The 15514-nt window shown below is 46.7% G+C and overlaps 1 protein-coding gene and 1 long non-coding RNA gene across 2 annotated transcripts; one reads left to right on the top strand and one right to left on the bottom strand.

The window, feature by feature from the left end:
* Positions 1-235: 235 nt before the first annotated feature.
* Positions 236-5226, bottom strand: TOPORS (TOP1 binding arginine/serine rich protein, E3 ubiquitin ligase). Its single transcript, XM_075740130.1, is given in 3 exon segments — positions 236-3779; positions 4851-5141; positions 5143-5226. Coding segments are annotated over 3 exon segments (3372 nt in total). The 3' UTR covers positions 236-782.
* Positions 5146-5762, top strand: LOC142599449 (uncharacterized). The gene is made up of 2 exons (XR_012833006.1): positions 5146-5275; positions 5490-5762. It is a non-coding gene; the product is annotated as an uncharacterized LOC142599449 (long non-coding RNA).
* The last annotated feature ends 9752 nt before the right edge of the window (positions 5763-15514 follow it).

Here is a 15514-nt window from a genome sequence, read left to right as displayed (position 1 = left end):
AGCCATCCAGCTTTGGAAATAATTCAAAACTGAACAAAACCCAAGCAATCTGATCAAAGTTGTTCCTGCTTTCAGTGAAGGCTGGGACCTGATGACCTCCAGAGGTCCTTTCCAACCTGCAGTACTCCTGACTGCACGAACATCCAATGGTCTGTACTGGTAAGACAACCAAACCCAAAAGATAGGTGTTCTCTTTGCAAAGTATACAGTTCACACATTTAAATAAATTTGAAAAAAAAAAAAAAAGTCTTATTGCTTTATTCAGAATTTGACATAGCTCACTTCTATGTTCCTAGAAGTCCTGTTGAAGATATATATAGAAATCGCTGACTACTTTTCAGCAGAGATCAGCTTAAACCAAGTAGATTAAAATGATAGTAGAACTCCACCTGAATAATTTCTTACAAACTAAGCAATTCTTCCTTGGTCAAAGAAGAGCAATCCTCACAAAATGCATTTTCTGGCTTTTGGGTTGGGCTCCATTTTTGTTGTTTTAAGCAAAACTTTGAAATACTCTGTGGATATATTTTACATACTACAGGAATACAGGATGGCTTTATGAAATTACAACTTCCAAACTCTCTTCTGAGAGACTTGGAAAGTCATGTACTAGCAATCTTCTATCTTCTTTGATGTAAAAGTGCATACACATTCAAAGATTTTACACATTTCCCAGACATCTTTTGACATACACAGATCACACCAGATGTTTTTATTCTCAAGGGGAAAAAAAGCAGTTAAAACAAATTCACAATTTTAAGAAGTGTTCCCTGGAAAGTGTGCTACATTTTTTCTTCTGGGAAGTCAAACCAAGAGGATCTGTTGACAAGTCCCTTTGGCAGTCTTAGTGTCAATGGCTGTCTCTCTGGACACTCTAGGAAGGAAATCCTGGGGGAAGGCAGTTGACTGGAAGGCGCTGCTGGTGCTTCTTGAACGTAGCTGGTTTCTGTGTGAGGGGTGTTACTGCTGGTATCCACTATGCTAAGACTTCGATCAGCTGCGGTTTCTCGAAGTTCGACATCAGCATTTCTCATGTCACCATCTAAGTCTCCCTTTCGGGTAGGAACACTGTACTTCTCGGCTGCTCCTCCAGTTTCCTCACCAACTTTGTAAACATCTTCACATCCTGTCCTTCCCAGAAAAGAAGATGGAGACTCGTTTTCCCTCTCATTTATCTGAGTTCTGCCCATCCAAGTAATACTGCTGTCACATTCAGTACTTTCTGGCTCCTTGCTACTATCACTATCAATTGTAATCACCACTGGAGAAGAATGTGCCAAGTTACTCGTATGGTGCTTCCGGTGTTTCTTCTTGTGTTTTTTCTTTTTCTTTTTAAGATGCCTTGTTGCGTCTGTTGCTTTTCCTTCATAGACTATCTCCACACTTGGACTCCTCATCTTTTTTCTCTTTTTCTTACGCTTTGTCTCACTGCTTGCTCGATTGTCTGAAAGGCTATCTTCACTTCTGTAGCAGTCACTGAATTTTGAGGATGTTTTCTTGGGGTCATTTTCTCTTTCTAGACTTGTGGTCTCTGTGAACGCGCTCTCCAAGTGGCGAGTTTTGTACTTCCTTTTTCCACCAGGCTTTTCACTTTTCATCCTGTCAGTTCCTCCAGAAGGAGTCCTTGACCTGTTGCTTGATCGACTCCTTGACCTGCATCTTTCGTAACAGTAATACTGTCTCTCATGGAGTCCCTTCTGGCTGTGCGGATCTGTCCTTTCAATAAATGATCGTATCCTGTACTCTGGACTAGCAGACTGCCTTGAATAAAGAGCATTAGACTGAGTCCTCCTCCTGCTGGAGGATTCATAGCCATCTCCAAACACCTTTCGACTACAGAAAGCATAACCCCACTGATATTTGCTTTGATAATTGTCTCTCACATAATAACGATCGCTGTCTCTACTTCTTGATCTCCTTTTGCCATGGCCTTTGCTACGTGATCGTGATCTGCTTACTTCTCGGGATGGAGTGCTCTCATGACTCAGAGAGCCCCTCTGGCTTTTTAGAGAGGCTCTGGTGTCATGACCCCTCGACTTCCTGCCGCTTCTTTTGCTCCTATGTTTGCTACTGTCTCTGCTTCTCGATCGTCTCCTCTTAAATTGGTGTTTGCTGCGATGCTCCCTCCTAGACCGATGGCCATGACTGCCTCGACTGTACCGTGAACAGGCCTGTGGGCTCCGGGACTTTCCTTTTCTAGACAATCTGTGATTCCAAGGGGAGCATAGTGTGTCACTCCCTGGAGAGGGGCTCCAGCTCAAGTCACGATGAGACAGACCTTTTACCTTACATTTGTTCTTGTTACCGTCTTTTGACTCTGTCTTCTCAATTGGAGATACGAGGCTTCTACAACTACCTATACCCTCCTTATATGTTGGGGAATGTGGCGAGAAACTCCTGCTTGGTTCACTATCACTCCAGCTGCGGCACTGGATTGGCTGCTGTTTCTTCACAGTTTCCCTTTTCTCTTCCCTGATGGACTCCTCAGAGTCCGAGGACAGCTCAACCACTTCTGGGGTCCTCTCAGCTAATGGCTTAACATAGCCAACAATAACACAATTGTCTGAGGAAGAGTCACTGTCGTTTGAGTCACCATTAGCCTGTAACCGAGTTTGCAGTTTGGTTCTTCGACTCTTTGGAGCAGAGCCGTCATCAGAACTTTCGGACGTCTCCAGAGGAGAAGCTATGGTTGTACGAACCTCTTCTGAAATGGAATAGGAAGGCCCTGGAGTTTCATCATCCCAGGGTGCATGATCAAGACCAGTCACAGACAAACTGTTATCTGGCCCTTGAGAATACGCCACATCTGGAGATATTGTAATAATTGACGAGTCTGAGTGGCTTCCTTCATCATATGATGGTGCAGGACAGTCATAATTGGCATGTTGATCATATGCTTCTAAGTTAAAAGGACAACGAGCAAAACTGATGAATTCATGTAAGAAGTGTTCAGTCCGATTCAGCAAAAATGGCTTTAAATCGTCAGCAAAGGCCTGACTTTCCAGATCGAACCTAGTCACATTGCTCATGATAATGTGCTGTACAATGTTAACCAGAGATCCATGGGCACCAAACAGGACTGTAAGTTCTCGCTTCAGCCACGGAACCAACCTGTGAAGGCAAGCAGGGTTGTGGCGGAAGAACTCTGCTGAAATGTCTCGATAGCGGCCGCCATCCTGAATACTACGAATACGCACACCAGTACGGTACAGAGCTCTGCGGAAGTTGATCATGTCCTCCTCCTGAATCTGCCGAAGAGATCTGCCCTCTGCGCTAGCCTGCCTCCTCGAGGCCAGCCTGCTTATCATCTGCTGAATCTCTCCATCTCTCTGCCGCACTGGCTCACTGGACAACCCTTCAAATAATATCCCATTGTCTGGAGGGGACAGCGTCCTTCGGGAAGAGGAGCTCACAGTGCGGCGTTCCCCTGTTAAGGTGGTACGGTAACGAAATCTCTGGCCATCAGGGCTGGCAAAAGAGCTGTTTTCTGAAGGGCTGAGTACATATTCCTTAAAGTCATCTTCAGCACGAATTGTATGGAAAATAGAAAAGAAAGGTTGCTTGCAAAGAGGGCATTCTGCTTTGTTTTTTGACCACTCCTGGACACAGCGAAAACAGAATCTGTGCAAGCAGCGATCGAGATACGCAACATTGTCAAATCTATCCAAGCAGATAGGGCATTTTGAGTCAGGAGACGCATCCGTTGGCAGCTTGCTGGTGCTGGCCTTTGGCGAAAAGCTGCTATCTTCTGGAAACTCCTTATCTGACGAAGTCATGTTCTACAAAAGAAAGAGACAAAAGATGACTGCTGTCTCAGAGAGACAAAATTCTTAAAGTCTAGACACAGTAAACCCATAACAATTGCCTTCACTGTTGCAAGATGCAGCATTAGCACTGACAAAACATCGAACAAAAAGGCAACTCGACCTAACTACTTTGGTTGGCTTCTCTTAACAGTGAGATCTGGTGAGCGTTGCAAGTTTTAAACGGAGCTGGAATTATGCTGGCATGTATGAAGGTAACAGGAAGGACTCTGTCTTCTTCCCTACTCATAAATAACTGCTTTGACATGGTTCAGTAACTTTAAGATTAACATGGTATCCTCCAAAACACACTTCCAAAAGACAGCAGCGTTTACATATGAAAAATACGACAACAGTTAGTGCTGCCCTTTAAGAAAAAAAGCTAAAACAAGTAATTGCACTCAAACTAAACCACCAGTTTCAAGCCTCTGCTGCATCTGTCCTGTTCCTGCACCCTCTGCCCGTGTTTTGCTGGGCACTCATGCTGGACCACAAATAGCTTCTTGGACTAGACAACCTCCAGGCGCATGTTCCAGCCTAAATTAGTCTTTGTTTTTGTGACTGCGGCAGAAACTGCCAGGTGCCATTCCTACACCCACCCTCAGGTACACGCTGCCTTTATATCTAGGCAGCCCGTCAAGCACAGTTAGGATTAAACCCTTCTATTTTAAAGTTATTTTAGTTATCAGCGTTACCCTACGGCACACAATTCAGCGGAAATAAGTTACCGTGCTGCTTCAGAACTCGTCAGCCCATGTGTCGCAGCAAGCCCGGGAGCAGGTGGTAATCCCCTGCAGGACACCGGGCAGGAAGCATGCCGTGCAGACAGGCGAGACACACGCTGGGGGCATAAGCGCAAGGACACGCTGGGCGGGGAAGGGACACGCAGTGGGTGTCGTCACAAACACACACACGGGGTGTCACAATCGCGGGCGGGGGGAGTCACTCGCACCCGGTTCGACACCACCCGCCCCCCAGCCTCGGGCCGCCGGCCTGGCACCCGCCGAAGGGCCCGGTGCCGCTCCCGGCCACCACGCGCGCACTCACCGCTGCCGGGCCCTCGCTCCCCGGGCGGGCTGGGGCCGCGGCCGCCTTCAGCCGGTGGCGCGTCCGGCAGCGTCCTGAGCCGGGAGCGTCCCGCCGCTCTTCCCCCGTCGGGCGGCGGCGGCGGCGGCGGGCGCCCTCCGCCAGGCGCCGTAATGGTTCTGCCATCGGCGGCGGCGGAAGCGGCGTTGCCACGGGAACCGTTGCCCCCCACCACCAGCGGGGCAGAGCCAGACCGCCGCGCGACCTGCCGGGAGCGGAACGCGGGCGCTGTTGTTTGGCGTCACTTCCGCTGATGGGCGGTGACGACTTGCCGACGGGCGGAGTCGCCGCTGAACGGAGGCGGGGCCGGGACCGGGGCCGAGGCCGAGGCCGACATGGAGATAACTCCGCCGCGGAGGCGGGACCCGCGGCCGCTGTGCCACCTGGTGCGTGTCGGGCCGGGTGCGTGGCCGGAGGGGGGGCGGGGCTGGCGGTGAACCGCGGCGGGGGGCAGGCCCGGCTGCGCCGCCCGGGGGCGGGGGGAGCAGGGCTGGGTGTCCGTCTGGGTGGAGGAAGCGAACACCGGGACCTGGGGGCGTAACGGGGGGCAGGGTGGGGTCCCGGTGCTGCCGGCAACGCGCGGTGCACTTTGTCCCGCAGGTGCTGGCTGCCGTGGTGCTGCTTACCTGGGGCTTCGTCCTCTACGGGGCACGGATCGCCGCCCAGCGTCAGCTGGAGAGCGACCTCCTGGCCCAGAGGCTGCCCTAGGCAATGGCGGAGCCCGTGGGACGCAGCTGGGAGCATGGCGTTGTCTCCAGCCAGGAGAAATCCATGGGAGGGTTGGAGGAGCCTTGCGGTCCGTTGGGCAAATAGAGCACAAATAGTTCTTAGGGAAGAGAAGACTAATAAAGCATAAAGAGTTGTTAGCAAAAAGATCTCTCTTTACTGATTAGTACTAGCACATATCTGCAAACGACACACATATGCGCAAAAAAAAAAGATGCTGACACAGCCAGCTGTACAGACTGCCACAGGCAAGGCGCTGCCTTCCACCACACCCGCATGTACTACCAGGACTCGTGTAAAACACGAGCACAGCAAGCCATGTCCCTTTTTTCTTCTACAGCCAGTAAGGACTGAAGTTCACTAGTGAAAGCACATGTGGGTTCACAGATCCCCTCATACCAGCACAGCCCATCTGTCCATCTGATAACCCTGCCCCATCTCCTGAGCCCTCTTGCTCACTGCTACCTACCAACTAGTCCAGCTTCCTGCTCACGAGCAAACACACAGGCACGCACTGACACACTTACCCAACAGATGGTCCACAGCCACAGATCTCCCCAAATACCAGCATGGGCTGATACCCTGCCTGTACCAAGGGCCTCCTACACACCAGCTAACCAAGCCTGAAGTTTTCTCAGGAGTTAGGTCCTCACCCCCGACCCTTTTCTGTGATGTTTGGGGGAGATGGAACCACTTCGTCTCCCCAGCAGGCAGCACCGGGCATGTGGACTGTGACCCGCCGTCCTGCTTGTCATGCTGGTGCCGAGGCTCTTGCTTTACTCACCCTGGTTCCCCCAGTAGCTGCACCTGGGACACATACCAGTCCTGTCCTGGCAGGTGGAGCTGAGACCCTCACTGTCACTTGCACCCTTTGCTGGCACCAGCATCCTTACCCACTCCCGTTTCTGGCATGACAGGAGGGATCTGTATCCAGAATGGTCCTACTTGGTCAACTTCCTAAATGCTGTCTGCATGTGTCAGCGCTTGGGTGAGGTGGGACCCACTTGGAGAGTCCATCTCTGGAACTCCCCGAGTCACCAAATGGGAAGATGGAAAGTGCCCCAGGCACTTTCCCCCCCCACAGGGGGATTTTCACTTATGAGCTGAAAAGCAGCAATTCTGGAAATGAGATTGATCTGGCTTGGGGTGCTGGTTTCCTACACAGCTGGGAAGAGCTGAAGTCTTGTGGCTCCTCTCCTGCAGCCCAGCAGCACTTTACCCCACCCACAGACCACTTAGAGCTAGGGAAAAGCCCTCCCCTGGGGAGGCCTGGCCCTGCTTCCTGGGCCGTCGGGTCCTCTGGGGTCCCTCGGTCAGGGCAGGGGTTTTCCCACCAGCAGCTTTGTGGGAGTGAGGCCGTGGAGGAGCCTTGGTCTCATGTCCTGAGCAGCAGCCACAGCACCAGCAGTGCCCAGGCTGTTGACAGTGGGACCCACAGTCTCGGGGCGGGGGGGGGCACAACCCCCAGCCAACTCTGGCTCGCCCTGGCACCAGGGAGGATGTCCTCTTAGGCATGGCAGCAACAGCTCCTCTGGGGAAGGAGGTCAGCAGGAGGCTCGGGCTCTTTAATTTCTGGGCCTTTTTAACATCTCCCACATTAGCTGCACCACCCTGCAAATACATGAAAATTGTCATAGACCCCGGCAGTCCCCTTACAAAGGTTTCTGTGCTGACAGAGAGGCTCTCTGCCTGTCCACTGACTTTTTCTCTGAGCCAAAGCTGAGTGGCTGGATCGTCTTTGCGCTGTCCATGCAGTAAGAGCTCAGCTTTGGGACACTGTTATGGACACCGTGGTGTTCAAGCAGTCGCCAGGCGCAGTCACATTCTCCTTCCCCTGGCCAGCTGGGCCTTTCAGCAGCACGTCACCAAGAGCAGGACTAACATGCGCAGCTGGCCGGCTGTGTTAAACACTCTCTGACCGCCAGCCTGCCCCAGGCTGTGGCCTCTCTCTGCTAGCTTCTCCACCCTTTTTTCAGGTGCCACCTGTTAAAGGAGGAGCTGCTGCCTGAGCATTCACACACCATTTGTAGTGTCACACACACACACACACTTATTCTTGGGCACACTTCCTCCTTCTTCATGCTTGACCCTAGGTTTCCCACAGCAGAGTCTCAGGCATCGGATTTTATAAAACAATTAGTTTAACTGAAAGGTACAGCAGCAAGAACAGCCTAGGCTGGGTGCCTCCAAAGAGAGGGACCCTGGACAAAGAAATCCCTGGGAAATTATACCCCTATGATCTACACACCTGCCCTTCATGCACCCTTCGCATGCTGTCCATGTGTCTTGCAATCCAATGGTGATTTTTGTCTGGTGTCTTCTAACATCTAATGGGATTCTTCTTCTGTGTCCAGGCATGCAGGCTCTTACCTTGTTGATTTGCCGTTTCAGCCGAAGGTTGGAGCCTCCTTATCTTCTGGTTTATGCTCCTTGTGCACCTATTCTTGCTGGTGGAACATGGACAACTGAATAGTCTCAGACTTGGGAAGAACACTACCAAAACATTAGTGTGATATCAAAATACCTTCCTATCCTAAAAGCCTAAGCACTAGCTGGTAGGAAAATTACTAAGAAAAATACCTCTATCGTGGCCTAAAGGCTTCAGCAAATGTAGCTACTCATGCTAAGTAAAGCTAAGTAAAACAGCATAAATCATACCATATTATAATCCAAAGTAATTTATTCTAATTAAAACTTATTTACACTAAACCACTAATATCCCTCAACACCACTACTGGCATGGCCCTGGAGCTGCAGGTGCACAGTCACTGCAGGGTTTTGGATTGCTCTGCTCTGCTGCAAACCTTCCAAATGACATTTTGCAGCCACCGCGATGGAATTCACCCATTCTGGCTTTATTCCTTCTGGGTAGCCAGTGTTCGTGATGACGGAGAGCTGTTTTAACTGCAAGCTGCCACGAGATGGCAAAATACTCCCAGCATCACTCCCAAGCCAGCTGCTTGCCAGCACCCCGGCTGGAGCCATCCAGTGCTGCAGGGAAGCAGCAGCACCGACAGAATTTCTCTCCTGTCGGGTTAGCTGCTGCTCGGCGTGTTCAGGGGTGCCTCTCCAACAGTCTCCAGAGGACCAAGACCTGCCCCATTGTTTCTGGTCCCTGGAAGTCCAAGGCAGAGCCTACAACTGCTCACAACAGAGATGAAATGCCCAAAAACGTCCCGGCTGCTGACTAGGACCCTGCACAGTGACAGCAAGGAGGCAGAGAGAGAACTTGTTCTTTGTATGGTATGGTCCTTAGCTAACTGAGAAAACTGCAATGTTTCTGCAGATACTAAGAGAACTGAGAATCTCAAGAGCTTTTTCTTCTTTGCCCTGCTCTAACTATTCTCCCTCTTCTCTCTCCTGTGCTGCTACCCCAGCACCCCACCAGTGTCAAGGGTCTAAGAAACATCCTCAGCTCTACATCATGACGTTTGCCTGAAGCCATGTCAGGATGATGGCAGCAGCAAGAAGCAACTTTTTTCTCCCAGGTAACATGGGAGTGGGATCACAAAGATTATTAGGGGACTACAAAGATGATTAGGGGAATGGAGTATCTCCCTTATGAGGAAAGGCTGAGAGAGCTGGGTCTGTTTAGCCTGGAGAAGAGAAGACTGAGAGGGGATCTCATCAATACTTACAAATATCTGAAGTGTGGATGTCTGGAGGAAGGGGCCAGACTCTTCTCAATGGTGCCCAGTGACAAGACAACAGGCAACAGTCACAAACTGGAACACAGGAAGTTCCATCTGAATATGAGGAAAAACTTCTTCACTGTGAGGGTGACCGAGCACTGGAAGAGGCTGCCCAGAGAGGTTGTGGAGTCTCCTCTGGAGATATTCAAAACCCACCTGGACGTGATCCTGTGCAACCCGCTCTAGGTGATCCTGCTCTAGCAGGGGGGTTGGACTAGGTGATCTCCAGAGGTCCCTCCAACCCCCTACTGTTCTGTGATTCTGTAATCAAAGCCCCCAGAGACGTTGGAAAATACCTCCTTCAAGTCCAGTGGGGAGGACACAGCTTGAAGCTTCTTTCTCTGCAGCTTACCCTTCTGCTTGGCTCTGCTACTTGCCCAACAACAGTAGCTCTTTCAGGAAAGCATGAATTAAAATCATGTGCATCCCAAGGATTTGAAACTGCCACCTCAGCAAAAAAAGTCTCTGCATTGTACCATTAAAATAATCATAAAACATACACTGGAGAGCTCCAGGTAAGCAGAGAAACCAGAAAAATTTGCTTCATATGGAGTTTTGATGCCAGTTGTCTCATTTCTTAATACACTGATCTACCTCTCTCTAAAGAAGCTGTCTCTGAAGCTGTTTACTTAAAGTATTATCACTTATATGTTCCACCTCCCCTTCCCTTTCAAACTCTCCGTGCAGCCTGTGCCCATGTGTTTGCTCTTGGAAGTCAAGAAGCACATGCAGACTGCCTCAATTTGCTTCTGGGATGACACGAGAAGGGCTTGGATCCAGTGATCAGCATCCATCATCCTCTCCTTGTTCACAAAGATGCAGTGCAGAGCACAAAGCATGTGTTTCCTGTCACATTCAAAAAGGCACAGCAATAACTATGTTTAGGGAGCATTAACTATTCAGATGAGATCACCAGAGATGGCTATTTTGCCAGTGCTATTATCCCTAAAAGAATATATTCATAATGCTGATGAAACTCCTCTCAGATAATTTTTTTTCTTTTTTCTTTTTAATCCTTTTAAATAAAGCATCACTTATTTATCAGAGTCTTGAAGTGTTTTGTTTGTTTGTTTAGGTTTCAGGGGGTTGTTTGGAAAAATTGTGATCAGCATGCTTTTGATTAGCATAGCTAAGAGTACTTTTGTTTAATGAAATGATTAATTAATTCAGCCAGGTATGCAGCCACACTAACAGCTGCTTCAGCAGATACAAAAGATTCTCATTCAAATGCCTCACTAACATGAGACAGTACCCATGAATACAGGTTAATTGTAAGGTTAAGAATACGTAAGAATAGCTAATGTTGCAGCTGAGATATTTAATGGAGGCTACTGAAAACAGTCAAAACCAGAAACAAAATCATCAGCCAGGCAACTGTGGACTAAATTCAGCTTTAAATCACCTTAATGTACTGATGATAATCAATTTCTCTGAAATTATACTAGCAAGGAAGTGGGAACATAATTGTTTCATTCCTGCATTACAGGCTGTTTGAAGATGGAGGAATTACACAACTTCAAACTAGAGTTTAATAGAGCCCTCTGCCTGCCTAATAATAATTACATGCTTTCATTATTCTCTCTTATTTATGCAATACCACCTGTAACCTAAGAGCTGTATAAATACAGATTTTGGTAAACACATGCAAGTTCCTGGTAAATGGAAACTTAATGTTTTAAAATCCCTGTGGTGACCAGACATGAAATGCATATACACCTAAAGACAGTACTTCAGACTGTAAGTAGCTCCCAGGTCACCACAGACTAAGAAGCAAAAGTTACAAATTTCGTGGTGAAAGGAAAAAAAATGTATACATGGTATGAGACACAGAAGAATAAGGGGAAGAGAAAGATGCAGGAAAGTGGAAGACAACACTGAGCCCAAAGGCGGATGGCATGTCAGAGGACTCTCTCCAAGGATATTACCAATGCTTCATGATTAGGAACACTGAACAGACCTAGGACCAGTTTGCCTGAGTTGTGGTACTGCCAAAAATCCCGTAAGAGTTTGCGCAGACAGGTTTCAGTTCCCTATCTGCAAACACAGGCTGGGGGTTTTCTTACTGCATTCCCACTTCAGGTCTCCTCTACTGTTTGCTGCAGCCATCCGCCATCACTCATCCCATGCTGCAACCAATTCAAACATTCCTGTGGAAAAGAACACGGCGTATCTGAACAGAAGACAATGCTACAGGACCTGGATTTGCCACCGAAGACTCGACAAAGCTGTGTAACTGAAGAACACAAGCAACTAAAGTGAAGCAAGAGCATACAAAACCTTTGCAGAAGCTAGACGGCAGTGTTGGCACATGCTCTAAGGCACAGGCAAGCCACTGCCCATAGTTTGCACAGCAGGCTCTAATTGTGGGTTCTGCATTTACAGGAATCAGTTTGGGGCCTCCTTTTTTGTCATCTGAAGAAAAAATGGTTTAGCATCTCTGAAACTTCAGCCTCAAGACCAACAACCACAGAATAGGTACTCAGAGTTCATGGGGGAAAGCAGCAGCCAAAAAGCCTCAAGCAGAGTTCCCAAAGCTCTGAGAACACATACTTTTATTTAGTAGCAAAAAAGCATTTTTCTCCCCCTAATTCATGTTTCTGCATGTCAGTAGATTGTCCAATTTAACAGTGGCACACCACCAAATGAGCTTGTCACAAAAAGCAAGTTGCAGTTTTTGAAATGGCTATTTACATTCAAATGAAAGAAAAAGGGAGGTGGAGAGGTCTGCCACTGATACTGGAAGAGACAAATGGTTAAAAAGATAAAGACCTTCAAAAACCGTATGTTGCCTCAAGCAGCCTTCAATGAAATTTTACTGTGGTTCAGTGAACCTGGTTTGTTTTTAACAGTTCATTTGGCAAGTTGTTGCTGCAGTGGTTTCTAATAATAATGTCACAATAATCTTTTAACCGGGTACAGCTTTGTGACTATACAGGATTGCTCTGAAAATGATTTCAGGATGCTATAGGATGAGAAAACATATGCAGTAAGTTTCTTTAGTTTCTTCTGCCATGGCACACATCACACTGAAGAACAGGAGGACAATAGTCACTCCGAGGAAAGGAAGAAAGAATTCTCTTTCACTCAGATGAGGATTATTTTGAAATGATAACATCAGCTGAGAGCACAACATTGTCAGCAGATAGGGACAGTGTTTACTTCCTTCACGCTTTGGGTGTTACTGATTACAGTCAATACGACAATATATTTTTACCCAACATACTAGTTTTTTGGTAGCATTATTTTCCCAGTCCTCTATTCCAAATAATATTTTGACTCTATCCTTGTGCTGATTCAAGTAGCAAAGTAATCAATATTACTAAAATAATGAGGAAGCGTAATTAAGACTAAATATATATTGGTTTTCATCATGAACCAAAAGTTCAGTGCTAGCAATAGAGCCCAAAAGGAAAGATTTAAACCCACACTATTGAAATCATTTGCTAGCTATGCAGCTTGATAATAAAACCTTATTTTTTTTTCATCAGCTGCCATCATTCTGCTGTCGCTCCACATTTCTACAGAAGCTCTCAAGCACAGGATAACACACTCTGTCTTCTCTACTGTTATTTTTCAGACGTAACTGTGGGTGGACATTTCACAGCAGGTAGAAATGCCTAATGCAAGAAGGAGAAATTTGTAGTGCAGGAAAAGGGGAAGGAATTGAAAAGACTTATGAAGTCCTGCATCTCTCCAAGAGCAGCTAGCACTCCAACGCACAGTACCGCGCGCAGCAGTGGGCCCCGAGGTCCTGACGGCATGCAGAGTTCAGCTGGTCTCTGCTTGCACCAAACCTGCTTCAAACTGGATTTTTACAGTATTTGTATTCCAAAGGCTTTTTGGACCACATATTGTGTGAAAATTGCAGGTGAATGCAATCACTGATTAAAAGAAGAAAGTCCATGACTTCAAATCAACAACCGCTGCCTTGGTAATGCTGAGCTCTCTTCTCCATAGAGAGAAGCTGTTTGGGTAGTTCACCTGGACAGAACTAAACTAAGCAATTTTAACATTTCAGTCCTTGTTTCTATTTGTATGTTGATTGATTGCACTTATTAGGAGTTAAGTACCAATTCAAAAGGTAGTGAATTAAACTACTGCACTTTGGTTCAAACTTGCAGCATCCAGCCACAGCGTACAGATTTTATTGACTGCAACCAGGAGAGTTTTGCCTCAGTAAAGAGCTGAGGGATTTGGTCTAGTGATACTCTACTAAAATAGCCTCAGCTGTGATGGGAATGATGGGCTACAAATGGGTAACAGCGGAGGAATGTAGAGACTGACAGGATAAACCTCTGTAGTGTCACAGTGGACTGCCCCAGGCTGAAAGGCAGTGAGTCTGATGTTTAAAAACCTGAGGCAATAGTTATTTGATGGCTACAACTGCAATGAAAGAGGAAAGAAATAAATTTGTTCCTTTGAAATCTGCAGTCATCTGCCTCTTTCTGCAGAAGAGCTCTTTGCATTACATGTGTTCAGGAGACAAATGCTCATGATCATGGCATCCAGCCCTGCTGTCCCAAGACCACCCTAACCATTTTCCGCAGATTTTTTTTTTTTTTTCCACAACTGCCAACTCATCTGCACTTCACAGAGGAAGGAGCATGTCTCATCTTTTACAAATACTTGTTCTGCATTCCTTTTAAGCAATCCATGGTTATTATAGCCCCTGGTCACTCCAGTTGCTCTCTCTGCCCCCATTGAGTCTCTACCTCTAACAGTTTCCTTGTTTTTCTTTCTGAGCCTGGAGTACACTGGAGAGCAAGATAGACAGAGGGACAATGCCGGTCTGAGGGGTAGGATAGGAGGGGAGACAACTCCATCTGGCAGGTATCGGCAAACTGCCTTCCTTGGGATAAAGCAGGCTGGCAGAGAGGGGTGTTCTTCCATCCCCCGTAGGCTGCCCAGCACAAGTGACTGCGCAGGGACATCAGCCACTCACAGATGACTGATTTGCATCTTTCCTTGCAGAGATTGTTTCTTTCTGAATGGTCCATTAATTCTTCCTTCCAGGAAAAAAAAAAAAAAAAAGAAAAAAGAAAAAAACTGCACAGGGAATTTTGTTTCTGGATAAAAAGAAAGGTTTTACAACAAATGTTAGCACAGAGTTGAGAATTCAGAAACAACTAGTTCATTTATTTCCCAGATATAACAGGGTATATTAATATGTATTAGCAGAAGTCTATGTACAAATATGTAATATAATATGTTTGTATCTCAGATCACTATTCATTTGAATGTATAATAATTTTCAGCTTTCTCAAAATAGTAAAAACTCAGAAAAACACAATTTCTTAACACAGATCTCAGTAGACTTTGGCATAAACTCCTGGTCGTGTTTTCTGTGCAAGATTCACCCAGTTAGTCTGTGAATAAGTATGTTGATTGCTCTGTCAATTTTCCTTTAGATAAATTCAGATTAGCAAGTCTTTATCCGACAGGAATACTGAATTACTTCACTCATACTGCAATCTGTCATTGGCCAATGTATCTATGTTGATAATAAATTAATGTTGATAATAAATACTAACTGGCTCCTTCTGGGAAAATAGTACTCAATACTCAATTGAAGAATGCATACTTCTAGTTTGGGAAGCAATTTTAGAAATAGCTTAGTAGGATTCCTCTATTATTGCTTAATAAGCATATGTTCTTTTATTGCTTCTTTTGAGTTAACCATAGCTCACCTATGTTGTTTTTTGCTGCTGAAGTCAGATAATGAAACTGTAAGTGACACTTTAGAAACCTGTATAAAACTTTAGTGCTTGCATTAAATGGACAATGTCAAGTGCTAAATAAAAGTGAGTTACAATTAGTTTTAGAAGCAAGCAAGCTATGCCTGCAGTCTGCTGATAATTTACGTTTTCACAACCACATTTTTCACTAAAAGAAATGCTTCTTTCCCTGCTAGTGTTGTGTGAAAGGCCCAAATGAAGAAAAAGCAAGACTAATGGTATGCATATGAATGTAGAGAACTGTCAGCATTACATCAGACACTCTTCTCGTCCCTGCCAGGGGACAAAGCACCAGCAGAGACTTCTGACACCACCTGCCCCTGAGAAAATGAGGCCACCTCCACCAGCTCAACTTTGACTGTCTTTCCTGACATGATCAGCTCAGCACACACAAAGTCACACCTTTGAAAAGAATCTTTTACTGCTATTAAAAGCCTTGAATGAAGCACTCAAGCAGCACACTAACATGGCA

The sequence above is a fragment of the Balearica regulorum genome, chromosome Z (assembly GCF_011004875.1).
Source record: "Balearica regulorum gibbericeps isolate bBalReg1 chromosome Z, bBalReg1.pri, whole genome shotgun sequence".
NCBI lineage: Eukaryota > Metazoa > Chordata > Aves > Gruiformes > Gruidae > Balearica > Balearica regulorum.
The sequence above is the reverse complement of the archived record's forward strand: the minus strand, read 5'-3'. Positions and strand labels throughout refer to the sequence as shown.